The sequence below is a fragment of the Andrena cerasifolii genome, chromosome 14 (genome assembly GCF_050908995.1).
Source record: "Andrena cerasifolii isolate SP2316 chromosome 14, iyAndCera1_principal, whole genome shotgun sequence".
In the NCBI taxonomy this organism is placed as follows: domain Eukaryota; kingdom Metazoa; phylum Arthropoda; class Insecta; order Hymenoptera; family Andrenidae; genus Andrena; species Andrena cerasifolii.
In genome coordinates this window covers 11,230,650-11,257,790 of record NC_135131.1, presented here as the reverse complement: position 1 = coordinate 11,257,790, position 27,141 = coordinate 11,230,650, and the positions used below count along the sequence as shown (strand labels likewise).

At 40.8% G+C, this 27,141-nt stretch overlaps 7 protein-coding genes and 1 long non-coding RNA gene across 25 annotated transcripts in view; 4 read left to right on the top strand and 4 right to left on the bottom strand.

Annotated features, from left to right (window-relative positions):
* Positions 1-373: 373 nt before the first annotated feature.
* On the bottom strand, positions 374-4,864 carry LOC143376409 (dynein regulatory complex protein 11). 3 transcript variants are annotated; one of them, XM_076826700.1, is made up of 10 exons: positions 4,149-4,864; positions 3,487-3,700; positions 3,136-3,413; positions 2,751-3,060; positions 2,389-2,673; positions 2,052-2,296; positions 1,633-1,920; positions 1,003-1,095; positions 781-898; positions 374-747 (listed from the first exon to the last, which is right to left on the bottom strand). In XM_076826700.1, exons 1-10 carry the CDS (start codon positions 4,647-4,649, stop codon positions 722-724), a joined length of 2,358 nt encoding a protein of 785 aa, XP_076682815.1. In that variant the 5' UTR covers positions 4,650-4,864; the 3' UTR covers positions 374-721. The 3 variants fall into 3 exon arrangements, with proteins under 3 accessions (XP_076682815.1, XP_076682814.1, XP_076682817.1); XM_076826699.1 differs by having other exon boundaries at positions 374-693; positions 4,149-4,863; XM_076826702.1 differs by lacking the exons at positions 374-747; positions 781-898 and having other exon boundaries at positions 1,604-1,920.
* LOC143376417 (uncharacterized) lies at positions 4,709-5,616 on the top strand. The gene is made up of 3 exons (XR_013087091.1): positions 4,709-4,841; positions 4,897-4,977; positions 5,548-5,616. It is a non-coding gene; the product is annotated as an uncharacterized LOC143376417 (long non-coding RNA).
* Positions 5,617-6,672: 1,056 nt separating this feature from the next.
* On the top strand, positions 6,673-9,322 carry Csn3 (COP9 signalosome subunit 3). Of its 3 annotated transcripts, none has more exons than XM_076826707.1 (4): positions 6,673-6,913; positions 7,250-7,510; positions 7,792-8,321; positions 8,409-9,322. In XM_076826707.1, exons 1-4 carry the CDS (start codon positions 6,859-6,861, stop codon positions 8,703-8,705), a joined length of 1,143 nt encoding a protein of 380 aa, XP_076682822.1. In that variant the 5' UTR covers positions 6,673-6,858; the 3' UTR covers positions 8,706-9,322. The 3 variants fall into 3 exon arrangements, with proteins under 3 accessions (XP_076682822.1, XP_076682823.1, XP_076682821.1); XM_076826708.1 differs by having other exon boundaries at positions 6,674-6,913; positions 7,250-7,363; XM_076826706.1 differs by having other exon boundaries at positions 6,676-6,913; positions 7,597-8,321.
* Positions 8,439-11,481, bottom strand: Nrk1 (nicotinamide riboside kinase). Of its 3 annotated transcripts, none has more exons than XR_013087090.1 (2): positions 9,240-10,762; positions 8,439-9,202 (listed from the first exon to the last, which is right to left on the bottom strand). XR_013087090.1 is itself a non-coding variant. In XM_076826710.1 (2 exons), exon 2 carries the CDS (start codon positions 10,760-10,762, stop codon positions 10,184-10,186), a length of 579 nt encoding a protein of 192 aa, XP_076682825.1. In that variant the 5' UTR covers positions 10,763-10,794; positions 11,343-11,481; the 3' UTR covers positions 8,439-10,183. The 3 variants fall into 3 exon arrangements, 2 of the variants coding, with proteins under 2 accessions (XP_076682825.1, XP_076682826.1); XM_076826710.1 differs by adding an exon at positions 11,343-11,481 and having other exon boundaries at positions 8,439-10,794; XM_076826711.1 differs by adding an exon at positions 10,879-11,008 and having other exon boundaries at positions 8,439-10,794.
* Positions 10,960-11,221, bottom strand: LOC143376416 (uncharacterized). The gene has a single exon (XM_076826714.1). It carries the CDS (start codon positions 11,219-11,221, stop codon positions 10,961-10,963), a length of 261 nt encoding a protein of 86 aa, XP_076682829.1. The 3' UTR covers position 10,960.
* On the bottom strand, positions 11,302-12,173 carry LOC143376415 (uncharacterized). Its single transcript, XM_076826712.1, has 4 exons — positions 11,985-12,173; positions 11,825-11,914; positions 11,604-11,752; positions 11,302-11,534 (listed from the first exon to the last, which is right to left on the bottom strand). The coding sequence occupies exons 1-4, from the start codon at positions 12,046-12,048 to the stop codon at positions 11,412-11,414; spliced, it is 426 nt and encodes a 141-aa protein (XP_076682827.1). The 5' UTR covers positions 12,049-12,173; the 3' UTR covers positions 11,302-11,411.
* A 410-nt stretch (positions 12,174-12,583) lies between these two features.
* Positions 12,584-16,325, top strand: Vps39 (vacuolar protein sorting 39). Of its 4 annotated transcripts, none has more exons than XM_076826530.1 (11): positions 12,584-12,741; positions 12,893-13,066; positions 13,131-13,386; positions 13,460-13,692; positions 13,822-14,066; positions 14,143-14,574; positions 14,684-15,001; positions 15,070-15,496; positions 15,567-15,674; positions 15,771-16,095; positions 16,179-16,325. In XM_076826530.1, exons 1-11 carry the CDS (start codon positions 12,672-12,674, stop codon positions 16,240-16,242), a joined length of 2,652 nt encoding a protein of 883 aa, XP_076682645.1. In that variant the 5' UTR covers positions 12,584-12,671; the 3' UTR covers positions 16,243-16,325. The 4 variants fall into 4 exon arrangements, with proteins under 4 accessions (XP_076682645.1, XP_076682643.1, XP_076682647.1 ...); XM_076826528.1 differs by having other exon boundaries at positions 16,165-16,325; XM_076826531.1 differs by having other exon boundaries at positions 12,605-12,741; positions 12,870-13,066; positions 16,165-16,325.
* A 936-nt stretch (positions 16,326-17,261) lies between these two features.
* Positions 17,262-27,141, top strand: part of Beta-spec (spectrin beta chain) — a 27,684-nt gene continuing 17,804 nt past the window's right edge. For all 9 annotated transcript variants that reach the window (XM_076826526.1, XM_076826523.1, XM_076826524.1 and 6 more), the window contains exons 1-2: positions 17,262-17,416; positions 26,904-27,092. In XM_076826526.1, coding sequence (XP_076682641.1) covers positions 26,957-27,092 — 136 coding nt within the window. In that variant the 5' untranslated portion in view covers positions 17,262-17,416; positions 26,904-26,956. The remainder of the gene's footprint in view (positions 17,417-26,903; positions 27,093-27,141) is intronic.

Below are 27,141 nucleotides of genomic sequence, written 5' to 3'. Positions count from 1 at the left end.
GGCACTATGTGATAATCGGTGACAGAGTTTGTGCAAATAAAGTAAAATTCGAGGATAGACGTGATGCTTGTTGTTAGGCCTTGCTGCTTATTAACCGATGCATCTGCCGCGCCGCAGTGAAAGTTTAATTTCGAGTGAAATTAAAATTAAAGAAATTAGGAAGCCAGTCTCGATTATACTTACGCGGGGCATAATCATTTACACGCGACAGGCAATCAACGCGTTTAATAATTAATTTCACCCTCTTTGCTTAAAACAGAGAATGACCATGTAACTTTCCAGATAATTTGTCAGGTTTATTATAATTTCTTGCTGACTCTTTATAATACAAACCGCTGAACTTTTTTTTTTTAAAAGCTGGCGACAGAAATCGTAAATTTTAATCATGCATATTTATTACCGATACGACAAAATATTCCGAAAAAAACACAAATATCGTATCTTAAATTATTAGTTCTAATGATATTTACCACTTTTATATATCCTATACGTACTAAAAATAATCGCTGCGATCGTTGAATTGAAATGAGTGTAAAATAGTTTTTTAACCTATCACGCGAGTGAATACATTTAAAATAACTTATGTATTCTTCCCTTTTCTTTTTTGCTTTTCATTAGCTTCCTCTAGCTTTTGGAGCTCCAGCTCAAGCGCTCGTTGTTTCTTGCGATATATTGGGGTCTTGGCCAGCCATGCTAGGTATCATAACACATTAGTTACAAATTACTGCTCGTTGCCGTTGTCGTTACCTATACCTATCTCGCATAAAAACATAATTGCACCTATAAATGCATCCTCTTCTTCGCGATAAACTGGATCCTTCGTGCTTAGCGCGTTTATCAATTCACCGTGTGTTAAGGGGTGAATCCTTAATTGCACCATTCGCTTTGTGGTCATTACCTGTATGTCAACGCATGCAATTAGAAAGTGTCGCGATGTCATAAAGTTCATAAACACCGGTGGTATTACTACGATCGTTCTTTTTCTATGTAGGGAGTACATACCTCGTTAATTGACTCTATTACAGTCCCGATAGTAAAGCCGTCGCAAACTTTAACCATAGCGGACGTATCAAATTGCCTGTTAATTCCGGAATACTGTAAACATAAATCCGACTTCAAACAAAAAGAAATGCGCTAAAAAGTAAAAAATAATTTTCTTCCTCACTTAATCTACAACTGATGAGTCGCACTGTGTAAATAAGGAACAAAATTATTTCTTACTTTTTAGCGAATTTCTTTTTTTTTCAAGTTGGTTTTAATTTTTAAATTTTTTTTTTCATTTTTTACTTTTTAGTTATTTAAGTTATACAACTACGTTTATTTAAATAATGAAGTCGGTTAATGAAACAGATTTCTTATTTTTGGTGTAACTTCAAAAGTACTTGACCGATTTTGAGAATTCTTTCTCCGTTGACCGTGAAGTTGATCGAAGCTAAATTAAATGCAAATAAGTTTCACGAAAATCGGTTCAGTAGTTGCGAAGAATTCGCGGACAAACATACATACTTACATGGTCAAAATTAGGTCAGTAGATTCAGATGAGTAAATAAATAAAGATTAACTAACAAAATGCCAACCCATTTGAGCAATGTTATATACATACATATCGTCAAGTTAACGGAACCACCTGACCTTGTGTAGTAAATCTTTCCATACAAGTGACATAGTCCCATAGTCTGGCCTGGGAATATATATAACTTTATCATAAGTTTGGTATAAAAGCTTTTGGTCCCCGTCCCAAGGAAAGCTGGAGGTTCCGACAAGGATCACTCTGTCCTCGCATGTAATACTCTTTATCAATTTTGGGAGGTCTTTTTTTAAACGTTTGGGATCAGTCTTGTCCATCTTTGATACTTTTTTGGCAAATGGTTTCTCAGCTCCGTCCATGAATATTACAGCTGGTTGCAATAAACGTGACACCTTGGCGCATACAGACAAAGTGTGTAACGAATGTTTGAACTTTTTAATATTAATGTAGCGAAATAATTTGCAAGTACACATGCAGCAGATATGTATCGTTTGTTGAATTTCCTTAATAATTTTTCAAGCACCTTCGATATTAGGTGGACAAGCATGATAAGTCCCGATTTCCCAGGATATTTTCCTGCAATGTTAGCTGGTGTGATGTCGAATAAAGTAGCTCCAAGCTCTGTGCAAATTGCATTTACCAGCATCTTTTTCCCACTGCCGTGCGGGCCAGCTATTAATATCGATCTTGTCAGAGGTGCAAGTTCTCTGAGTGTGCTGTTTCCCAGAGGAAGAATACAGTATTCGGCTATTAACTGCCTTATGTCTCCTACATTAATGTCAATCAAGTTCCAACAGTTGATTAACGAATTACAAAATAGAAGAAAATGGATTTGTTTAATTTGACAAGAAATACTCGACCAAGAGCCGGTAGAGGATCATTCCCCTTTTCTCTCAAGTCGTAATTGGCAAAAGATTTTTCCCCTTTGAAGTCGCTCAGTGGAATCTCTCGATGGAGCTTGATAATCCCCTGTGCCAGTAATTCCTCGAACAAGGATTCCGTTGTTCTGTCAGGCGTTAAATCCTTCTCTTTCCTTCTCTTATTCTTCTTCCCGCTACGACGAATTCGTCTTTGCATTTTTTTCGCTCGCTTCCCTTTAAAACCTCTGTCCCTGTCCAGTGCACTCTGGAGAGCCTCTATGTCGCCTAATTTCATTTTTTAGATACCACTGAGTTGTTGATCACCCCATTTGAAATTATCTAAAGTCTAAAACGGCATTTACCCCTAAGTGCTTGGTCCACGACAACTCTGACCTCGTGCTCAACTTCTCTAGTCTTCTCGCTTTCTATCATATCTATATATGGCAGTTGTGCCATATTCATGGATTCGTCTTTGTTCTTCCATACTTGCTGGTACTCTTGATTGGCGTGCACCAAGCCCGATATAAAGTTTGAAGGAATTGGTTTGATGCCTAGCTCCGTTTCCTCTTCCGACTGTTCAGTTTCACTGTCTTTCTGCGATTTTGGCTTTCTTGATTTCTTGGACTCCTTGGATGACATCGCCGTGGATTTGCTTATAGTGCTTTCAGTACCCTAAATGGAAAACCAAGTCGTCCCATTTCACGGTGCTGCGTATTCGTAGGATATGAATACAAATACGAGTCTCACCTGTCTGCTGAATATAATCCTGGATCCACCGCTCTCAGCAGATGGCAAATCGGGGATCTTGCCTGTTTGTTGGAAGCAAGTATTCACCCAATTTCGTACTTCGCGCCTTATATTCTCCTCTATTATGGCACTCTTCTCTGTATGGATTCTTTCCTTAGCTCCAACCATCCAGTTATCGTGCAATTGTTGGTAGCTCGCTTGCTTCTTATACCTCTCTTGCCTAACCCTTTCAGCCCGCCTGGCATTTTCCGAGACCTTTTGACTCGGCTGAAGCATACCTTTGAGAATGCACGTGTTACAATGTTAAATAGCAACAGACAACGAAACAGAAATAAAGAAAATAACAGCTACCGATCAACAGCATCTCGTCAAGACGCCTTTTCTGAATTTTCCGCCTAGCAACGTATCCCCTCCAAACTTTCTGAATGTTCGTTGCGGCTGTCCTTTCGTTCGACTCGTCCTGCGCCTCTGTTTGCTTTCCCTTGATCGTCGACTTTGCTTTCATTTCATGAATTTCTTTCATAAATTGAAATCTCAGTCGCCCCTGCCTCGTGCGCTCGTGAGCCTAGAAGAAACATTTCAACACCATTGGCGTAACTATAGTTAGGCCCTAACTGTTAGAGGGCCGGGTGGGCCTGGTCCCCTTAAAATGCGGATTGCCCTCCCCCCCCCCCAAAACGTGGAATGGCCTCTTCCTAGAAACTATCAAAATCAGTAAAAAACATTCGTCCGTTAAATAATCCTTTTTTTAACCAGTTTACTGTTTGTTTTAGTGTCAAAAAATATGCAGATAAATGATTGTTATAAAATATGTATGTATATAAAGATTTCCTGCACCTATAAAAAAAAGAGTGAGCGAGTGAGAGTAAGAGGGGGGAAAGATGGGGCCTGCCCCCCCCCCTCCCGGACAAAAATCCTAGTTACGCCAATGTTCAACACACTTGAATTCGAAACGCTCGAAACAATCGGCACGCCGCATTCTTTATCCCGCCCGCCCACGAATTCCCAATCACCTGGATCAGCCTGATAGCTTCCGATTCCGTCATTGCCGGTAATATCACGTCGTCTAGAGCACCCACATTCCTAAGAGTATCTTCTATGAACTTTCGTCTGTCTTTTATCTCGTTCAAACGTTCCCGCCTAAAATACCTCGGCAGCTGGACCTCCACTTCTTGCGGAGTGATGCCCAACTTAATTAGAATGTCGTCCACGTAATTGTACTCGGATAGATCTATTTCGACCAGTTCATGCTTCAACTCTAATATCCTGCCGAGGCACGCGTCCAACAATCTCTTTATTAACGCCCGCTTTTGCGGCTGTATCACTTGATCGTGACATAATTCCAGTTTGTTACAGACAACGATGTACTTTACGTATAACTCGGATATCACGTGGCGAACCTTCTTGCGGTCCCTTTGCGGTTTAGAGTTTTGCAAAGTCGTGTCCGTCTGAAGTAGTTGGTCCAAAGCGGTTTGCGCGCTTCCCCATAATTCGTCGTATGTCGCGCTCGACATATTATTCGAAACACAAACGTATTTCTAATAATCTATAAGCAGAGTACCTACTCTTTTTTTTCTTTAACAATGTCTCGCGCGACGCGACGCGACGGTCGGGAAGAACGGTTGATTTTATTTTGTCGGGATCGTTAATATCCTAGCAACGGTCAGGCGCGGCTATAGCGACGATTTAACGATAAATCATTAATCGTAAATTACCCTTTACTATTCATGACTAGAATGGCTTGATATATTTCTTTATTAGAGTGCTAAATAGACTATAGTTTTTGGTGGGAAAATAGGAGCAGAGCTCCTCCAACGCTATCCTACAAAGTGTAAACTCGTGGTAAATAAAGAATACAATACAATACAATACAATATTTCTTTATTGTTTTACCACTATGGGCGGGATTTATAATAAGTGACGATATATATATATATATATATATAAGTGATCTTCTGGTAAACTTGCATGTAACAAATAATTCATATAATTTAAGCTTCTCGAACAGGTTTCGTGTATTTTAATTGCTAGTCTACTTTGGATGGAAGTAAAAAACGAAAGTATACTGATATACGGAAATAATTTAAAATTCAAGTCTCCTTATGCTATTATGCATTATGTAATGCTTACGGGCAAAGTTTCAAAGTCAAGTAATGCATATGGCGTGTGAAATATGTAAAGCGATCATGTATTGGAAATATATACAATAATGCTATTGTTTACCTAGCTAGGTAAAAATCTCTAAGTACACACTCGTTCTGATACAATTGAAATCCAAGTGTATCGATTAATACATATCGTCTTTTGTCACAATAATTTGAATGTATGTACACATATGTATGTACGTACGTAAATGAAATTTTGTTTGATGCGGCAAGATTCGCTCATATTTTATTCGCAATTTTTATCTAGATAATAACTTTGCACATCTTCGACTGGTCGGAGTCGGAGAAGGAAACCAGAGAGGGAGTTGGATGCAGCTATGGACATAGGAATATAGGGGCGGAAGAATAGTTGCGGGGGGTAATATCCTTGCGGGAGGGGTGACGAGGTAACATACGCCTTCTTTCTATTGGCCTCTGCTTCGCACGAGCGCAGTGATGTGTAATGATGAACGTTTGTCGCACGAAGGAAAGAGACTTATTTCTACATCCCAGGACAAAAAAAAGTGGTCACGAAAAATGTTCCGTTCAGCGGGATGGTCGCCCAATGGAATAATTTAGACTTTGTCGTCGCCATCTTGAATATTCGTCTCATAATACATGTTACGTGCAATGCGTTCTGTTCAGTTCTGATACAAATTGTACAAGAAGCGTTTAATGTTTTGGTTGTAGTTTTTATAATAAATTTTAAAGTGAGTATAGTTACAATATTATTTCTAATCACATGATATTATAAGGTTTAGAAGAAAATTGTAGAATTGTTACTATAGAATTTATTTCTTTTAAATTTAATTTATATATATATATACACACGTTTTCTTTTAAAATAACATGACTTTCCTTTCAATTTTTTTTACTTCTCCTGTAATGTAACCATGTATTTCTAACCTTTTTGTCTCATCATCTGTCATTTACAATTTTAAGATGGCGACGACAAAATCCAAGTTATTCCATTTGGCAAACATCCCGCTGAACAGAACAGTTTTTCCGACCACTTTCAATCTAGGCAGATGAGTCTCCTTACTCTTACTTTATGGTTTGTCCCGTCGCAAATAGAGATAGTGGCAGCCATATTTGAAACGTTTCTCGTAGTGTGGTATGCAGTGCGTATTCACCTCGTATATTTTAATAATTATAGATACATATTTTTCTTCAATACTAATCTGTACCAAACACTTTTTCATAATTAGCGGTGCGGAGCATGCGTAGAATGCATCCAATCAAATCCAGGCAGATATAGGTGCTCTCCCCCCCCCCTTAAATACGTATCACTCCTCTTGCCTAAGTTTGCACCTATTCCTCCGTCCCTATATTCATTCCTATGTCCATGCTCCGTCCCTATATTCATTCCTATGTCCATGCTCCGTCCCTATATTCCTATGTCCATGGATGCAGCCGGCTATTCTTGTGAATTTGTGATATGCTTCAGAGCGTTCGCGTTCCGGTTCATGCACCTGTTTCAAAACGTCGTTTTGAGTGACTGTCTGTTCGCGAAAATAATTCCTCTGAACACATTTCACCTCCGATCGAAGGTGGTGATGAGAAAAAAGCACTCGCAGTAATGGCGTCGGCATTGGAGCAATTTGTAAATAATGTGCGGACGCTTTCGAAGCAAGGTACGACAAATGCTCGGACCTTTCCCTTACATTTCCATGAACATAACCTCAAGGGGAGAATCGTAAATGATTCTTAAATTAGAACGTTTTATATCTGCTTAAAATTGGTTTGCAGTTTCTCTGTTTCATAGCGATCTTATTCAAATCATACACACACACACACATATCTTATTTCTACATCAGACGTGTACAACACATCTCGCTTTGTTAGAATACGCGAATCGCCACTCTGTGGAATTGCTTGTTGAATAAATCTCGTGTTGCGCATGGAACTGAAATGTCTATTTCAAGGAGTCGGCGACCAACGGCTTGATGTAAATGCGTTGTGGTTTATAGGTAACTTTCGAGAGCTATGCGAAATAATAAGCAAAAGCACAGAGGTTTTAGTGAAGAATGGACAGCACCTTGATAACGTTCTGGAAACGTTGGATCTGCAACAGCATTCATTAGGTATATTGGTAGTGTTGTGTGTAAAATTCTCACTGCCCAATCCTAATGGCCCAAGTAATGCAGATGCTTGTAAACCGTTATTTAGTCAGGTTCAAGAATTTATCATTGGTTGTAACGGAGAACAAGTTAGATTTGCACCCAATACGTGTAAGTTCTGCTTTGCCTCACCATTATTTCTGGTATCAATGTCATTATTCCTGGTAATCTTATGTTGCTTATTGATTATATTATAGATGCAGAATTATGTCATCTATTTACTCAGACATTAGTTGAATTGCAAATACCTCTGCGCGGTATTGAATTATTACGCCGCGCAATACGTAAAATACAACTTTTTGATAGCCAGCTAACTTCGATACACGCCGACCTTTGCCAACTATGTCTTCTATCTAAATGTTTTAAACCAGCACTCGAATTTCTCGATATAGATGTTACGGGGATTAGCCAGGAAGGAGGACAATTTGATTCTAAATACTTTTTACTTTATTATTATTACGGTGGTATGATATACACAGCGCTGAAGAATTACGACAGAGCATTATACTTTTTCGAAGTGTGTGTAACAACACCTGCCATGGCAGTTAGTTATATTATGTTGGAGGCCTATAAGAAGTACATCCTGGTTTCTTTGATACTGCATGGGAAAATGCTGAATTTACCCAGGTTCATGAGCCAGGTGGTCAATAGGTACATGAAACCGTTGAGCCAACAATATCAGGAACTGGCCACAGCTTACCAAATGAACAGCTGCGAGGATGTGCAGAACATAATCACCAAATGCCAGCAAATCTTTACGAGGGATCACAATATGGGGCTCGTGAAGCAAGTGCTGGGCTATTTGTACAAAAAGAATATACAGAGGTTGACAAAGACTTTTCTGACGCTTAGCTTAAGCGATGTGGCGAGTAGAGTTCAGTTATTAGGACCCGGCGATGCAGAGAAATACATATTAAACATGGCGAGTATATATTTGTATTTATTGCTTAAACCTAATACGATATCCGATGGATCTGTAATTAATGATGTTGTACGCGTACACTTTCAGATCGAAGATGGAGAGATTTTTGCAACGATCAATCAAAAAGACGGTATGGTAGTGTTCCACGACGATCCCGAAAAGTATAATTCCCCAGAAATGTTGGCGAAACTAGAGAAGGAGATGGCAGCGTGTATGGAATTAGACAAACGGGTACTTGAGATGGAAGAGGAAGTCGTACTTACACCGCAATATGTTCGGAAAGCTTGCGGGCAAAATGAGCAAGATGATCAGACAGCTGGACCCGCCCCGACAAACGTAACAAATGTGCAAGGTCAACCTAAACGTCAGAACTATTCCATGTAACATGTACACGTCGTTGTGGGTTATCTTTATTAAAAAAGCAGAAAATGAATGTTAAAAATCTTGTTGAAAGCCAAGACTCTTACGTTTAGAAGCCTGTTTTGGATGGGGATGAAAGTTGGAAAAATCTCGCTGGACATGATGATCTATTTTGTACAAAATGAAAAATAAAACTGCGCAACATAGAATGGAATTTTGTTTCCGGAATCCCCGACGTCTGAACAATAAGTTGTAAAAGGTTTCTGCGAAGGGGGTTACCATCTCGAATATACTTTATTCTCTAAGCCTTGTATAATTAATTTTTGTACAAATTGTATGATACATGTAGAATGAAACGTTAAATTTACTTTTCATTCAACAACCAATACTCTACAACCGAAGCAGGCTTCGCGGGTAATGTGAAAAGCAAAAGGAAATTCTATTTATGGTGTAGGTACAGCGAGAATATTGTGATACTCGGTTATGAAATCATTGCGTTTCCAATACAAAATGTAAACATACTGTGCATCAATTTGTATCAGGTTCATTACTAATAACGCACGTATCACGTATGTGTATATATTTGTCACGAAAACAACAGCTATGAGAATACAGATTATAATTTATAAGAAAAAAAAGAACGCTCAATGCACAATAATAAAATTGTTGTGCCAGGTAAGTGTACAGAAATTTAATAGTAATTCCTTTTATTCTAAACTTAACAAACACCCTAAGTGAATGATTTACAATTTTGCATTACGGACTTAATAGACAAAGAATTAGCTATTAGCTCCACTAGCACCCAAAGGACATTTAAATAATCCTAAAAAAAAAAACTGGACTGCGAGTATGTTTTAAAATAATAATTAATTAAAAAAAAATTAAAATGATGAAAACAAGTCCATACTCTAGGGAAGTTAGAATCAGAATTGATCTTCATACATGGTAATCCAATAGTTACAATTTTAAAAAGGAGGTTTATTAGAAAAAAAATATGTATTTTGATTGCAGTCGGGTGCCAAGTGTACACGATGTCTGATGATATCGAACGGCCGAACCAAGTGACTAGTCACAGTATGCAGTAACAGAACATCGTTAGATACAAAGGTAACAGGTCGCGGTAACAAACATGGACCCGGCTTTATACAGAAATATTTGAACAGTTCATTTGGCACCCGACTGCAATCAAAATACATATTTTTTCTAATAAACCTCCCTTTTAAAATTGTAACTATTGGATTACCATGTATGAAGATCAATTCTGATTCTAACTTCCCTACAGTGTGGACGTTTTTATCATTTTACTTTTTTTTTTTAATTAATTATTATTTTAAAACATGCTCGCAGTCGGTTTTTTTTTTTAAATAAATAATCTATTATAACCGATGTTCGCTTTGTCTTTAAACGGTTGATACATATCCGGGAACAATTCATAATGTATATTTAGTTTGTAGTTTCAAGTGTTTTTGTTTATGCATAATAATAATAAGATGACTTTTATTTTAAGTCAACAGTTTCTTTATTTCTGTAAGGACCGTTTGCGATAGTTGTTTACTTTTCGACCCATCGATGAATGTCACTGTCCCGCATAAATCTGTGTCTTTTGTCAACTCCTCTTTATGCATTAAATACTCTGGCCATACTACATTGTCAAAGTATCCAGGGACGTCTGGTGGATCGTAGGTTCTCCCCTTCCTTCTCTCCCAACATTCTTCTTTGGTCAGCGTTATGAAATATTTCTTGTCGCATAAATTTGAAATGACCTTACATTTGAAAAGTCGGAAACCCTCTATCAGCAAGACATTCTGCTCATTTGTTTCCGCTTCAGTTGGCGAAGGTTTAATTAGGTTTAAAATATCCGATCGCATTTTATCCATGTCCATACTGGTTTCCAGTTCCCAATTCAAATGATTTATTTCTGGTATATATACATGCCGTGCATCATCTGCTGGCAAAAAGTAATCATCTTGATGAATTACAACTGAATTCCTCAATTCATTATGTATTTGGTTAGCCAAAGTAGTTTTTCCGCTACATGTTGCGCCCGAAATACCAACTATTAACCATTTCTTCAAAGACATTTCGAGCGATTTGTGCAATGTTAATCTGTTACCTGTAGCATACCACAGATAAAGACAAATTAACCTACAGCTGTGGAGTAAACTATAAAGTTGCACACTTTAGTTACGTAAGTCACCATGAAAACTACTTTAGAAGATACCGCCGCTATTCATTCTTGTAGTTGTATTTATTATATTTCATTATATTTCATACACGATCTAGGATTCGTGAAGTTTATTTAATTTATCGTACGAAAAGTATGGTCCGACATGATAAATTGTAAATAACACTAAACCACCAATGAAACATAAACCCAAAATAGCAGGTACCGTCAAAGCAAAATCACGAGAGCCGAACAGTGATCGTATTCTGTTGTCATCGGTAAATGGTAACACGATTACCCATATAGTATAATAGAAAAATAAAACGAGTGTCACAATTAGTATTACTTTGCCCTTTTCGCGGTCGGTACTGAACATTTCAAGTTTTCTACCAACAATATGTAAAAGGTTTTAATCAACTATTTTCTTTGCGTCAGTTAAAGGAGAAAAGTTACTCCTTGTGTAAAAGTTAAAAGGTCTTATGTATACTTATCAACACCTGTTTTCCGTTGAGTACAAAGTTTTAGTAATTTCAGAAATATAGAAACAATGTATCACAAGTGGTTTGTTATTGATCCACGTATTCTTGCTCAAACTTCTTGAAATCTTGTTCAGTGAACGCGGTGGCTTCAGATTCTTTCGGCTTTGCTCTTTTTGGGATATATGGTTTCTTCACAGCCCGGTCGAATAGCTGCGGTGAAATTATCAGTTAATACGATCCTTTGTAACAACTATCCAGAATATAATTTAAAAGTAATACCTTGTTCACGGTGTCTGGATCAATATTGTTCTTACTGAGCATCAGTAGCCTTTGTACATTTTCATCGACAGGATCTTCCTGCGCCGCTAACCGTTTCTTAGTTTCATAAACGGTAAGTTTGCTTGATCGTCCAATGATTCTACCCAGATCTATGAAAATGACTCGGCGGTTGATCGATGCATCATAAATGATTTTAGCTCGAGTATAACGTGGATAAGTACCTGTCTTGTCGTTTGTCGACAGTATTCTGTGCTTCGCGGGAATCAGATCCAAAGTACCCTTGTATCTCGCATGCTTTCGTTTCTTTTTCTCTACAAAGTCAGAAATGTTAATGCTCGACAGAGCTCAGCCAAGTTGACCATTTCTCAATTAAACACGCACCCTGTTTCACACTCTTTTTGTAACCCAATAATTCAAGTCCTTTACGTACAAGCGAGTTTGACATTTTGGCAATATATTAATTTGATCCTCTTCGCACATTCAGCATAAAAGCAGCAAACACGATGCAACATGGTTGAACTTGCATGGTATAACGTGTACAATGGTGCTACAACGTGCCAACCAAACCGTGCCAAACCTGGAGTGCCTTCCGTTTCGCGCTCTCCGCTTATAAATCTGTGTGAAGTTAGCTGTACGGTGTCGAGAGGTATCGAAATTTGTCGCAGCGCGAGATTTGAGAATGACAATCTGCGTATGCTTGCGAGTAGCCTTGTCAAATGCAAATGCACCCCCGAGTGACATGTGCGGGAGATGGGTATAAGGGAAGTGGGGGTGGGAGGGCATCTAAGGAAGAGGATAATGGACATATACAAAGAGACCAGAAACGTGATGAGGGTAGGAGAAAAAAGGACAGAGGAGTTGCAGAGTTGGACGCTGTTCATGCACAGAGGCCGCTGAATTCAGTCCTCGAGTTATGGGTCGGTAACACAGTTGGGTGGTAACACAAAGTCCCATAAGGTGATAGGTCTATCCTATACTTCGTCAATGGTGGAACGTACCCATTAAGTGATTGGGTCAGATTGGGTATTCCGAAACTCTTGTAATGGAATTGCTTTTCTAAACATCAAAATGCACGACGCGTACGAAGAGACATCGATATTAAATATTTCCGTTCAAATAGAGTCTATGGCAGCTTATGGTAAATGAAATTTTTCATCCGAGGGATTCCACTTATCAGTTAGAATGTCAAGCCTTTTATTGTACACGAAAGAACAACTTAATTTCATTTACGTGTATGTACAAGAAACTAATATAATTAAATTTTAGTGGATAATAAGAAAATCTTTCAGATGACAATCTGCTAATTGGTACACGAGAGGGTCATCTTCTCATGTACAATGTTCCTTCGGTGACCGACGAAAGTCACAAGCTGGAATTACTGCGTCACAGTAAGAATTTCAATAAGAAGCGCATCACGCAGATCGATGTTGTGCCAGAATATAATTTACTGATAATTTTAACAGGTATCTTTGTCTTTGTAGCGTTAATTATACACAGGGCGATGTTTCTAACAATTCCATTTCGTAGATAATATAGTATACGTTCACGATTTGAATTCTCCAAACTTTCAACAAGTTTGCCAATTGCAAAAGACCCGTGGTGCAACGTTATTCACTTTGGATGTGCAGTCAACTCATAGTTTAACTGGAGAAAAAAATACAGTGGTGCGCTTGTGCGTTACCGTCAAACGTAAGCTGCAGTTATATTATTGGAAGGGGAAGAAGTTTGAGGAATTCAAGGACTTTGAATTAACCGTACCAGACATACCACGCGAATTATCCTGGTACGTATCGTCTGCAACATATATAATGGCTTGTCTAACTTCATAGAATAATAAGGATATGTATCAATTACAGGTGTGGTGAAACGTTGATTTTGGGCTTTCGTGGTCTGTCGTACACTATTCTAGACTTGAATGGGAAAACCAAAGAGTTGTTTCCAACAGGAAAATCTCCTGAACCAAGCATTACGAAGCTATCCGATAATTCGTTTGCGTTGGGGAAAGATTCTCAGTCCTTTATCATGGATACAAAAGGGGAATTGGTTCAACATAATCCATTAAAATGGTCCGATACGCCAAGCGCGATAGGTACACAGTTTTACATAATTCTTAAATATTTTCAACTACGAAATAGAATATTCGATAAGAGATTCTCTCTCTCTCTCTCTCTCTCTCTCTCTCTCTCTCTCTCTTCTAATACAGATTGAATTATTTCAGCCTGGGACGATCCTTACCTCCTTGGAATTGTACACGACAGATTGGAGGTGTACACGATAGAGGGCTGCATACACATTCAAACGTTGAAAGACTTGAATAAAGCTAGACTGATATATAGATGTAAGCAAGGCAAGGTTTTTGTAGCATCGATCAGTCATGTCTGGTGTGTGAGGGCAGTTGACGTGACACTCCAAATTCGAACTTTACTCGAGCAGAATCAGTTTCAGCTGGCACTGAAGCTAACTGTATGTAAACAGCTTCGGTGGTTGTTTAATAGAATCAATGCTGATTCGAAATATGTATTCTCTCTACTCTTTTTAGAGCTTATCGGATATAACTGAAGAAGAAAAAATTAAACAAACATACAAAATACAGACCCTATACGCGCATCACCTTTTCCGTGGCAAAAGGTTTCAAGAGGCGATGGATCTGTTTTTAAAGTCGGGAACAGATCCATACGAAGTGATCAGGCTGTTTCCCGATTTAGTCACACCATCGAGTAACAATCCCGAGCTTAATGATCCAGTACCAAGTTTGCCCAAACTACAAGATCACGATTTAGAAAAAGGCTTGCGCGCATTAATAGTTTTTCTCACCGAGGTCAGGCATAAGCTGATGGCTGACACGAACATGAAGGAGAAGGATAACAGTAAAGAGAAGACATTGGTCGAAGGAGAGAAGAATATGACAGCGGTAGCCACTGAACAGCTTCTAAAGATTATAGACACCACTTTATTAAAATGCTATTTACAGGTAGGTTGGTAGTAGGAGGTACTGGGTACTAGATACTAGGTTGCGGCAAATGATTTATTAAATTTAGCAATTATAATAAATGTATGAAATGTACGAATTCTTTATGCAGACTACGGATGCATTAGTGGCGCCGTTACTTCGATTAAATCATTGTCACTTGGCAGAAGCTGAGAAAACGCTGCTGATGCATCAGAAATATCCCGAGCTTATCATATTGTACCAAACCAAAGGGCAGCATAGGAAAGCATTGGAACTTCTCGAGAAGCATGCGAAAGAAAATGATTCCAGTCTGAAGGGTATTAGAAGAACGATACAGTACTTGCAGCACCTTGGCAAAGATCATATGGATTTGATTCTGAAATTCGCTGGCTGGGTCTTGAACGAAGATCCAGAACAAGGACTTCGAATATTTATGGAAGACGTACAGGTAACGGTGAAGGCAGTAGGTAAAATGGTAAGATTTTTTTTACATGTATGTACATGTGTACATTGCAGGAAGTTGAACAGCTACCGAGACCAAAGGTATTGGACTATCTTCTCTGTTACCATAAAGATTTAGTTATAACATATTTGGAGCACGTAGTGCACATCTGGGGAGATACCAATCCACTCTATCACGATGTCTTGATACATCAGTATAAAGAGAAATGTTTAGCGTCTATGAGTAATAACGCCACACCCGCCGAGCAAGAGGCGGCGCAACATATTAGACAGAAGTTGCAGCAATTTCTGGGCAAGTCTACAGTTTACACTCCAGAAACAATATTAGTACACTTTCCTTTTGATAGTCTGCTCGAGGAACGTGCAATTATTCTCCAGCGACTGGAATGCCACCAACAAGTTATCTCTATATACGTCAGCCTCCTTAACGATATACCAAAAGCAATCGAGTATTGTCACAATGTGTACACCAGGTATCACAGTAGGTATCAATTCGTGCATTCCAAGGTGTCGCTTACAAACTTTTACAACTGTTCTCCCACGATTGTTAGGTCAGGAGAATGCGGATAAACAGAAACAGTCTGATGGTGCGGGCGAGGTTTACATTATGCTTATTCAGCAGCTATTGAAACCCGACAAAGAAGGTGCTTCGATTACAGGTAAAACTTATCAGCGTTAATTCTTTTTTGGGGGGACAGAAAGGTACATACATATAAGTACATACTACGACTTCGTTAAAAGCACTGTTGTTCCAGGTTGTACCTCGGATACTCAAAGAACAGCGCGACCGGATTTGGAAATGGCGCTAGAGTTACTTGAAACGCACGCGTCCAAAATGAATCCATTGAAGGCATTAGAAATTCTGCCAGATACAGTTCCTATAGGTAGGATAAAGCATTTTCTAGAAGTCAGTTTGCAGGAGAAATTGAACGCGAGGAGGAAGACGCAGGTGTTGAAAGGTCTACTTTACGCGGAACATTTGCAAGTGCAGGAACAACGTATGCATTACGAATCGCAAAGCGTTCTTATGACAGAATTCAATATATGCCCGATGTGTAAGAAGAGATTCGGCAACCAAAGGTTTGTATTTACATATATGCAATAGAAATTTCCATCTCTGCTGTACGGTAAACGGTTAAATCTTAACAGATATGATCTTGCAGCGCATTTGCTAGGTACCCCGACGGCGACATTGTTCATTACTCGTGTCAAGATCGTAAGAAATAAAGGAGAAATAATTAAAATGCAATTTAATATTAAGTTCTGCAACATGTATACTGCGATGTATTAAATGTACACATTTTCCATTCGCCTTCCTCTTCAAACTTGCCATCATCTAGATTTAATCTTACGATACAAAACCGCTTTTTTTACATTTAATTTACAATTTCATTCTTTTCAAAGGGAAGCAGAAAAAGATGTGCATTTTTCGTTTATACATTACACTTCTCGATTTGAGGAGGTAGAAAAAGGCAAACGATAAAAGTACATACACATGTATCTGCCAACAAAAAAAGCGGTATCGCCTAATACCATGCCAGAATAAATACATGCCACCATGTATTCATACATAGTCCATCTATATTCTATACACACTTTCCAACGATTTCGTACCGGATCATATCAGTCAGAATTGGCTTTTCGTTCTATATGCACATCTAAAAGTACATTCACATTCTCTTGGTTTTAACAGAGGTTTTTTTAATATCATTTTTCGTAATAATGCGCAACGAAGAGGATGGGGCGTGCCCGGTCCAGAATATAGGTAAAGGGGACTTGAGTAGTGATGTCATGAGCGATCTTGTATTCCTACGCCGCCTGTTATAAAGAAAGGTACGGTAATCGCGCAAACGTAACCATAAAAACTAACCGACTATTCAAATTTCTCGAATCTACCAGCAGAGAAACAAACAAATATACCACTTTTTTATGGATTTATTAGCCGATTCGCAGAGTCGAATGGTAGCTGTACACCAGAATCAAATCGTAATTTACGCAGATGTTTCGTAGAAAAAAGAAATTCTTACGCCAGAAATATTTGCTATTACGCACGAAAGGATACTTCGTTAGGATTTACATGGCTTGTGGAATTTTGTGAAACTTTTTGTCGGTGGATCGTTTAACGTTTCAAATCTGATCAGGATTCGGGATTCAGGTCTGTGCAGGTATTGGTAACAGGTAAGGTGACGCGCTGTTCTTATTGGCTGACCAGGGACTGGGACTAGCTACGCTGGCGTAGGTCGGCCGTCGACTCGACGCCGTATGCGCTCAGTCAGTTGCGCGCCGGTCGGCTGTGTGGATGGATTCGTGAGGATCGTTATCGGTGGTTTTTGGTGTACTTGGAGAGGTTTTTATGCGAGTCCTGGGATAGAACGGTGTTGCGGGATACTCTCACGAAAAGGTAAGTGGAGCATTTCCATTGGTTTCATTTGGAAAATGAGAGAGCGATCGCGTTTTGTCATGGGCCGTCCCGTGACGGGTAAGACTTCACGGATAAAAATGGCGTGTGCCGCCTTCAGCTTCGTCCGATCTCTCCCTTGGCTAAGAAATCGCCGCGCGATCTTGATTCCTGCTTCCCGTTCTCACGTCGTTCGATTATGCACCGGTGCTTGAAATAGCTGGTCGTTTATCGGATACGTTTACGCCTCGACGATAAGAGGCTGGCTAACCGCGGCATCGATTCTAGAGAGATGAGCAGTGGCCACTGCTCGCGCGATCGCATAAAAACTATATAAGTAGTAGTTTTTTTCGTTTCACCTCGCCGATACGATTAGGTACTCGCGATTATTCACACGGCGCGGCGGCACGTCGGGCTCGTAAATAATTCACCCGGTTCGATCATCGCTGGTTTAATACCGGAATAAGATCCGCGGACGTCTACGCTGGAATGTGTTCATTTATAGCGCTTTAATTTCCGCTACGCGGTGTCCCCTGAAACGGTTTCCTTCACCTGTCAGAACGCCCTATCTCTCGGTGACCTAATTCCACCTCCCACTGGACGAATCTGTCAGGCCATTGTGCTAACGTTGGAACATCGGCACAACTTCCCTGCGAAACACAAACGTTCTCCTCTACTTTATCGTTGACCTAAAAAATTGCTCGCCCAGCGTGTTGCAGTGCGAATACGAATACAAAGTGCCTCTCCGACCAAGTACTTTAGCCACCAAAATCTCATTACCTCCGAGTAGTTCCCCGATTGAAAATGTTGAAATGGAATTAGTATCTAATCGGTATCATCGAGTACACGCTATCGTTTATTTCGATAACTATAAAATGGATCTTTTATGACACTCCCCTCTGAGGTTTGTATATCTAATTGCAAGTACATGGTAACTGTGAAACGCCAACTGTGCATGAAGTAAATAGGTTTAGGATTTATACGTATCCGCTGTTTGGGCTCGTTAATAATCATGATCTAATGTTGTAAATTGTCGGCTAGTTCGGTGCAAATGATTTCGTCACGGCACTGAATTCGCTGCTGAGTCATTATCAGAAATGTGTCTCCGTGTTGTTCGAGAAATGTCACAAACGGCTGTACAGTATTTAAGCAAAGGGCAACTAGGGTATTTTATCGCTTCTCGATGAAAACTCTCAACGCTTGAATTCTTAACGTTACGCGCCATCGTGTTCGAAGAATGACAGTAGTCTCAAGATCTCGTTAAGGCAATCGAATTCAACGAAAAAGAGAGGCGTGTTACATACATACATACATACATATATACCAATGTCGTTGGGCGTGAAAGAAAAATCAGGACGATGACCGTTTGATATAAACCTTTCTTCGATCCAGCAATTTCCTTCGGTGATGTTGTGTTTACAGTTACGTCACCGTTGCCGAGCCTTGGGCGTGTGCGCGTCTCTTCGGCATAAATTAATAAATTAGTGTCGTCCCGATTGCGTCTTCCGGATCGGATATTCGGGCGACATTGCCTTCTCGATCTTACTGCAACCAAATAAGCAAAAATATCTTTCATACTCTACAGGGTGTATCCGAAATCGTAGTTGAACCGAAATGAGAGCGATTAAAGAAAATGGATTTTCTCGAAATCAAGGTACCGCCCGGAACAAGGTTGTTCCACGGTTTTGTAACTGGATTTCCTCCAAACAATTTCATTCAACATTTCTAACTCGCTTTTGCGCGAGATATCGTCATTATCGCCATTATCGCCATTATCGCCATTATCGCTATTGTCACCATTGTCGCCTCGTTGTCGGTGGTATCGCGATTATAGATACACCCTGTACATGCACACGTATCGTACGTGGTATCAGCGAAGAAATATATACGTACATAGTGCACTTTTGACCGAGCACCATAAGTAAATCTGGGAAACCATTCCTGACGGTTGGTGCTTACAATCAACCATGCCTCGAGAGGAGAAGCCCCCGTATAAACGGCTTATTTTTGTATGAATTTTTACGAATTTGTTTATAACAGTAAGGTAAAGGGCCCAAATTTCGTCTCCCATTTGCATTTGATCTTGTAACGGGTGTATAACAAGGTTAGTATGAGCTGGCACTTGGCATGAATTTTCTTTGAAGGTTTCTCCATGTATCCGTGAATCGCAAAATGTAATTATGTCATGTCAATACGAGATAATAAACAAAATGTGAAAACGTGCAAATTGCGAGATCTGGAGAAAGTGTTCCTAAATTCGTCCCCCAAGAAAATGTTCGTAAAACAGGAAATAAATTGAAAGATTAATGTTTTTTATTGATACAAGTGATCTTATAGCTTTTATGTGTGCAAGCAATTACGGGAAATAAGCGTCTTCTTTTCTTAACCATTTGAAATTTGGAATTCGCGCAGTTTCAATATGGTGATCGAGAGTGATGTTAGAGAACAGACCACGCGAGTGAAGAAACTAGAAGATAGGGCCGAAAAAGTGCTGCAGCTTGGAATTGGAAATGGCAAGTCTGTTAGAATACTGACGTATACTATAATGACAACATTTACCACCAAATGGCACTAAAAATGCAATCATAGGGGGGCGAAATTTGGGCCCTTTACCATAAAATTATAATAAATACAAAAGAAATGGAGCATTATCTGAAATAGTTTTGTTTTTACAGACAAATAAATTTTTTTCTCAATTTTAAGATTGCGAACCACAAATGGTGTAAAACTTGAAACAATTAGGTGTGATTTTCGCCAAAAATTCGCGTTTTATTTGTTTGAAAACAGTGGTTAAAATTAATAATTTGGTTCAGCCTTGTGGTTCGTATTCCGAGGAATACTATAAACTAAAAGTGTGCAAAATTCAAAGTTGATTGGTCAACTTGTTTTCGAGAAAAACGCGTTTAAAATGCAGCGTAGGTATGCTCGACGCTCGGAGGGGCACGTTGACTCACCAGGCTATACTAGTATCGATACGGAGTTGAATTTCGGCCTATAACTTTGAGAATATATTTTCGAAACTTTTTAGAAGCGGGGTTTATGGATTTTTTTCTTCAATTTTTTGGTTGATTTATAAAATGTTCTCCCCTTGATGCGTTCAGTGGCCAGTAGCGGGATTTAGGGTTTCTTGCTGGAAGCACGTAGAATGGCTTAAAAGGTTGTATTGTGATACAAAATTGTACTGGCGCTGTTCTTGTCCTCGGCCGGTTAACGTTAACCGTATTTTCGCGTATGGAAATATGTAGTATAGTCTATGTACCTAGGTATAGGTATGCAGGTACTTGGAATTGGTAGGTTATTCTGAACTTGAATCTCCTCTTAGCCCTTCTTTGAACTTGTAACGAGGAGATACCTACCATCTCGACGGGGATTTTAGTTACTTTCTCCATTGTATTTTTAGCTTGTCATGTACAACACTTGTACATACACACGGCACCAACAATAAGTAGTAAACATTGTTACTCGTCGTATTCTCATATTCACAGGCAACACCACAATGCTCTGTTCTAAAAATACCTGTGGAGCGTTTTTATTTAACTTTTCTGCTCTGGTTAGCCGTACAGGGGAAACGGTATCGCACTATGTTTAATAGCCAGTGGAACAGGCGTTCAACTGTCCACGTCGGTTCTTCAGCTTTCATTAAGCTCGTGCACCTCGCTGCTATCTCGAATCTGAAGGGCGCCTACCATTAGCTTCATCCTTTGCAAACACTTCCGATATACCTAATTAGATGTAATTAACGGTACGAAATGGTCGATTCTGTGAGATTTAATATTAAATTTCGTTATTCATGCATTCGGCACAGAATCTATGGGCTATAATAAAATTTTATCATCGTCTTAAGAACCACGGTGAAACGTTTCCCGTGTTACAATTTTTCTCTCCCTCCCTTCTCATTCACCTTCGTTACATCAAGTTCGTAAAACTGTAACTGGTACGAAATTAATTATATCGTACGCATAATCGAGTCGAGTAACATCCGCATCGGTGGCTTTCCTTTTTCGCCAGAGAAACTGGTTTTCGAGTCACGTCCAAGTTTATGGACGTCCTTATCTATGCATCTGCCTAATTAATTAACGTAAAATTTTAATTTTAATTCGAATAGAAGATATATCGACTAAACAGAGGTACATGTACCTGTATCTGTATACAAAGGAGAATTGTAAGTGTAGTTGAAGCAGACTTTAATCTCCAGCAAATCGCCTCTTCTATCTCTTGTCGGTAGGTCTGGGTTAGGTACCTACCTGGCCTTGACCAGTGCCGTCCACGGTCCTACTTACAATTAGTCTTTTCTAATTTTCTTTTCCCCATGGCACGCGTTCCATTTTCTGCTCATTATTTCCGATCTCTATTTCTTTCTGCATTCTGTGGTCTTTTTCTCTCTCTATTTCTTTCCTGTCCCATGAAAAAAAAATAACACTAGTTTACAAAATAAAAAATATTTTTCTGCAGCAGATGCCAATATTTTTTACTTGCGTAAAATGGCCCGCTGATTCCGAAAATAAGCTAGTGTAATTATTCCGGAGTTTTGGAGAAGTCTATTATGTTATCACGTGGACAGAGGCGGTAATTAGTCCAAGTTGTGCATTGATTGTCAGTGTCGAAACATTTCCACGTCCTCGGCCCTCGAACTTCATTTCCCAGATGATCCTGTAGCTGCGGACGAAATCGTAGGCCCACCCATGCCTCGAGTGACGACCGGGGTACGACAAGACTTGAGTGGTTAAGCGAACACAATGTCCAAGTAAATGACGGAGGTAACCAAGCCGGGCCGGACCGGGCCGGGCCGACACAGCAGATTAACGTAAATGCGGACGTGACGTAGTTTCGTGTACGGCGCGCGGCAACTAGCCGTGCTCTATGCGCCAAGTACCACTTCCACAGCCTTAATCGACGCTTTTTTGGAGCACTCGGCCTTGGAGTACTACCCCCGTTACCTCGGACTGTAATATCAGTTAAGGATTTGCTGGCGCAAGTTTTCCAAAAGCAGCCAAGCGCGGCGGTTACCTCTTGGTTGGAAAAACATTTTCGATGCTTGCGATCAGAATATAAGTACCTATTTAGGATGGTAATCCCTCGGCGCGTTTACCCGCCGACGCGACGCCAGCGCAAATGCCAGCGACTGAATTTCATTCAGCTTGTGCGCAGCGAGGGTGATTCACGAAATTAGCACTTGGGATTAAAGAAACTTCTTTTCAGCTTTTCCGCTCGGACAATGGGGAAGGGGCTGTTTATCGTTGCTTTCTGTGGTAAAGCGATGTAATCGTCAATGGAAGCCCGAGGGCTCGGTGCTTTATCGAAAGGCAAACGTCGTCGAAGATACATACCTATAATCGACGTCGAGTTTTTTCTCTTTCGTTTTTCTTTGGTAATGCCGGGGAGGGTGTACCTATTATGCAAGCGATCGACACGCCGCTATCGATTCGGACGCGTGTTTCTTTATTGCCCGCGGGATTCAGTCCGCTTTTCTGAATCCCTGCAAGTTGCAAGGGTTTTTGACCTTTCCACGGCTGCACGCCGAGTCATCCTCGATAAATAGAAGACCGCGACCGACGTGCCAAGGAATCTCGGATGCGGGCAATAATAATCCCGTCGCGTGCTTTTAGATGTTAGACGCTTGTCAAATATAAACGTGCTCCTGCCTACCGTCAACTACTGTTGCCACGATTTTCTCCTCTCGGAATAACTTGGCTGACTTGACTCAGCGAGTGATTAGCGGTGTTAAATAATTAGCCTTCAAAGCGTGGTCCAGTATTTCCGCACGAATCCTATACTTGGAATCAATTAGATTAGGTATTACGAGTGATCTGTCGCGCGGGTATGGTCGAGTGAATGCATCGCCTAAAATTAATAGTCACGCTCTTAACCTCATTAACCGGACGAACCCCTTTTCCGTAATCATTCTGCGAATAAAGACTGGAAAGCGCTGGAAATCGGGTTTAAACATCTCCAAACTCGCCCTTCGTACATGTACATTTATGTAGTCAACGTTCAGCTGATCAGATATCAATTTGAAGGAAAGACGATTCAGTGGGCCTTGGATTTCCACCATTACCTTGACAAACGTCCTACGATTAGTCTACTGTACATTGGACTGAAAAAATGGTAGACATACCTACTCTTCCTACATCCCCCAAAGAAAAAAGAAAAAAGAGATTAATGTAACACCACGACTGAAGTAATTCAAAAGCTTTGTAAAAAAGGATAGAATGTTAAATCCCGAGGGTGTCAAAGGAACTCTGCTCATCGTGCGTCGAGGTGAAACGTAGCGACTGTGTTTTGACCGCGAAGGTGGCCCGTTCCCAGTCAGCCACCCTGTACGTAGGTACTATCTACACATCGCGAGCATTGGCGCCACGGTGACTCCCGTGGAAAATCAATAGCCCGCCACTGTGTTCGTGGCGAGTTCATCTTACCTTCGGCTTTGCGGTGCGATGCGGCGCGGCCCGACTTAATATTTATCTATCCACGGGGAACCGATTAAACGGTAGAAACACCCGGTCCGCTTTTTCTCGGCTTCACCCTCTTTGGATCCCACCTATTTCGCGTTCACCGCGTTCCTCGCCAGGACCTTTTCTCGCGGTCCAAGTGGACCAACGTTAGGCAGTGAGGAGTCGATGGAAGGTCAATCTACTCTATCTTCGGAACGTACAGAGGATTTTTGTCGGAGGTAGGATGGGCAGCAGCTACCACGAAGGCTAGTGAAAAGTTTACATAGAGAGCTTCTGTTGTTGTATAGAGGGACAAAGAACTTGTTGTCTCGCGTTGCGTTCGGTTCGGTGCAACTGGAATAATCGGAGCTCTGTTTTGTTAGATACTATTGGGACTTGGGTAAAAGGAGGGGGGGGGGTAGGGTTGATATATATTCTTGTTAGCATAGATCCTTGCATCTTTCGATATCGCGAAGCAGCGTCGATTGGGAGCTGGAAGAAGGTATCAGGCTGCATTGTACTGCAAAAGTAGACTGCACCGAGCGCAGGCAAAAAGTGGACGCCCCACATCACTTCCCCCCCGCCGAAGTGCAGCGTGATGCCCCTCGATTATCGTGTCGTTCACTTTGTGATTCATTTTCCTCTGCCCACACTGTGCAAAGGCACTAATCTTCCTCCTCTCCGGGGTCGGCGCGCGGCGGTTTTTCTCGGGCGAATCTCATCAAGTACCGTCGTTGCCCGTGTGTAATTGCTCTTAATTTACCGTAAACGCCCAAACAGACACTCGAGAATTTCAACCTCCTCGAGCTTCCATCAGACCTCATCCACCTTTAAAGAGCGATTTGGCGCCTCTAGGCTAACAAATGTCTGCCGCCCTTCCCGCGAAATTTCACCAAATATTTTCATATAAAAGAGTCGAGACAATTTCAAAATGAGTTCAATATAGCAATTCACATTTTACGTGAATTGTTTTTAAAGTTGTCTGAAACCTGAAACCTCGGAGACGTGGACGAAAAATGAAAAGCGAGTTACGGAGACGGATGGAATTGGAAAGTATAGTAGGTACCGATACCTTGCGGCATCCATGACCCCGTTGAGTCCCACTGTTCGAGCAAAGGTTAAATATCGCGTCGAGGAGCACGAGACACCGAGAGGCGGGAATCATTTGCAATACCTATCGCCATCGGTGTCTCACCCCCCGCAGTTCGGCGCTCGTGGATCTCTTGCCTTTTCGTTGCCCGTGCAGCTGGATAGTGAAATGTCATCGTCAAGCAACGGTAGTACGCCCATATCCACTTACTGCGGTTGTCCTCGAGTGTTCGCCCGGGCACACCGTGGACGTGCAGAGTTACCTGTCGGCGCACTTGGTCGAGACGTCGCGTCGCGTCGGCGAGGTCGTTAAAAAGGGCTTTTCACGTGCGCTGTGCAAGAAGATTTTATTTCACTGTTTTCCCTCATCTTTCAGTACTCTATTCTGATCGATTATAATTATAAACGTGGCTGTTGGAAGAGATTGTACTTTTGTTGAGGTAGCTCGAGTAGTTGAGTACTTAGCCTTTCTCTGCTCGTACACTTTTCATCTGTAAGAATTATTTCTCCCGCTACTCAACTTTGCCCCGTGGGTAGTACCTGTAACTCGCGGTGTCAGTAAAGAACCGTTTGCAGCGTACGATCCCCGTTGCGACGCCGCTGGTACATATTTTGCACGTGTGACATCATTCGCGTGATGTAACCACGCGGCGACGAACTCCCACACGCTCCGCGGACGTAACGCTGGCCGTTGTTAAACGTACGCCCTGAACATAAGCGGTACGTGCACTTGACAATAGTAACCAATAGGTCCAATGCAGTTCTCGTATCCCAACAGTCGCTCTTCTTCCTTTCGTTATAAAATTCTTTCCACTCCCTAGTACTTACGACTGCACGCTGTACAGGCTCCGTTCGAGCACCTGGGTCGAATTTCAAAACACAAGATAAATCATTATAAAAGTCAGCTGCCACAAATTTGCCACAAATTTGCCACACGAAAGCTTCCAAAGAAGCAAGAAATTGACCAAAGAGTGCGTACTTATATCCATCCTTCATAAATAATTTCAATTGTTAATGCAATCGTAAGAGTCTTTTTGCTGGATCGATTCGATCAAGTCATTTAGGGGATTTATGTTTTATTTATAACCGGAGCTGTTTCGAAACTCGGCACGCAAAAGTTATCGAACAACTTGAAATTGCTCTGGCACTACCTATATAGGTAGGTACATATGTAAATATCTACATTCTCGTGACTTTCTTTTAGTAATTAACATCTAGTAATAAGTAGGAGTGTTTCTTTCCCCGCGCAGAATCACAGAGATATTTGGAATGATCGCGATAAGATAGCATCCTGCACGATAAATAACATTGTTGTTCTATTTCGCCTCGCTTCCATCGCCTGGGAGTTTCAAAGAGAAAGAATAAAAGGGAATAGTGCCGCGACTACGCCGCTGCGCGAAGATCAAGCTGCATCTTTAATCTACAGTTCCACGAATAGAACGCGTGTAGTACCTATTCTGAAAGGATGCCTACGATGATCGATGCGCTGCGCCCCGAGCACGTTGTGCCATTGAGAAGTTACGCTTAATTAATTGTAGGACGACAGTTCGATCGAGACTCTTATCTTTGCTAACGTAAGAGATACATAGAGCACATAACAGATAAGATTACTCTGCAGTTCTTATCTCCGCGACGCGACGGTTGCGCGAGTCCTGTTAATAAAAGAAAACCAACTGTTTTAATAAAAATGTAAATATTCAAATGCCCCCGTCCCATGTATGTATTACTTGCGTATTGCACGACGCTTGATTCGAACCGAATTTTCGCCCGGCATCTGGTTACAGTAAGTTGGTCGAGGAAAAGGTGTCCTTGATCTAGTTTCAAGAAAATATCAAAACCACTAAAGGACCATCAGCTTTTTTGTAACGGAACTGACAAGTACACGAAGGACACCTATTCCTCAGCGAAAAGTTGCAAGAGGAGGATCAGGTGCTGATGCGCGCGACTAATGTGCGTCTGCTATGTTTCAGGGACGCCCTTTCGAAGGGTAAGACAGAAGTGAGTTGTTGGTCCGATTGGCAAGATGACGACCGACATCTCGGTGGTGCGCGGGGGTTGGGACCCCACGTTACAACAAGAGATCGTCGATGAGTACGAATACGACGGGGGAAACTCGAGTTCGAGGCTCTTCGAACGTTCACGAATCAAGGCACTAGCTGGTACGCGCCCTTTGCCCCTTCCTCTCCAACCCTTTCGCGGTCTAATTGC

Bases quoted from the DNA above. Each gene is read 5' to 3' on its own strand.
- LOC143376409 (XM_076826699.1), bottom strand. From the start codon at position 4,649: ATGTCGAGCGCGACATACGACGAATTATGGGGAAGCGCGCAAACCGCT. The intron at 2,674-2,750 runs GTAAATGCCGTT...AAATGAAATTAG, and splicing joins CGTGGACCAAGCACTTAGGG to GCGACATAGAGGCTCTCCAG. The intron at 1,921-2,051 runs GTGCTTGAAAAA...GTATGCGCCAAG, and splicing joins TTGTCCACCTAATATCGAAG to GTGTCACGTTTATTGCAACC.
- Csn3 (XM_076826706.1), top strand. From the start codon at position 6,859: ATGGCGTCGGCATTGGAGCAATTTGTAAATAATGTGCGGACGCTTTCG. The intron at 6,914-7,249 runs GTACGACAAATG...TGTGGTTTATAG, and splicing joins GCGGACGCTTTCGAAGCAAG to GTAACTTTCGAGAGCTATGC. The intron at 8,322-8,408 runs GCGAGTATATAT...GTACACTTTCAG, and splicing joins AGAAATACATATTAAACATG to ATCGAAGATGGAGAGATTTT.
- Nrk1 (XM_076826710.1), bottom strand. From the start codon at position 10,762: ATGTCTTTGAAGAAATGGTTAATAGTTGGTATTTCGGGCGCAACATGT.
- LOC143376416 (XM_076826714.1), bottom strand. From the start codon at position 11,221: ATGTTCAGTACCGACCGCGAAAAGGGCAAAGTAATACTAATTGTGACA.
- LOC143376415 (XM_076826712.1), bottom strand. From the start codon at position 12,048: ATGTCAAACTCGCTTGTACGTAAAGGACTTGAATTATTGGGTTACAAA. The intron at 11,753-11,824 runs GTACTTATCCAC...TCATTTTCATAG, and splicing joins GTCGACAAACGACAAGACAG to ATCTGGGTAGAATCATTGGA. The intron at 11,535-11,603 runs GTATTACTTTTA...ATTTCACCGCAG, and splicing joins ATCCAGACACCGTGAACAAG to CTATTCGACCGGGCTGTGAA.
- Vps39 (XM_076826528.1), top strand. From the start codon at position 12,672: ATGCACGACGCGTACGAAGAGACATCGATATTAAATATTTCCGTTCAA. The intron at 15,497-15,566 runs GTAGGTATCAAT...CACGATTGTTAG, and splicing joins TGTGTACACCAGGTATCACA to GTCAGGAGAATGCGGATAAA. The intron at 16,096-16,164 runs GTTTGTATTTAC...AAATCTTAACAG, and splicing joins AAGAGATTCGGCAACCAAAG to ATATGATCTTGCAGCGCATT.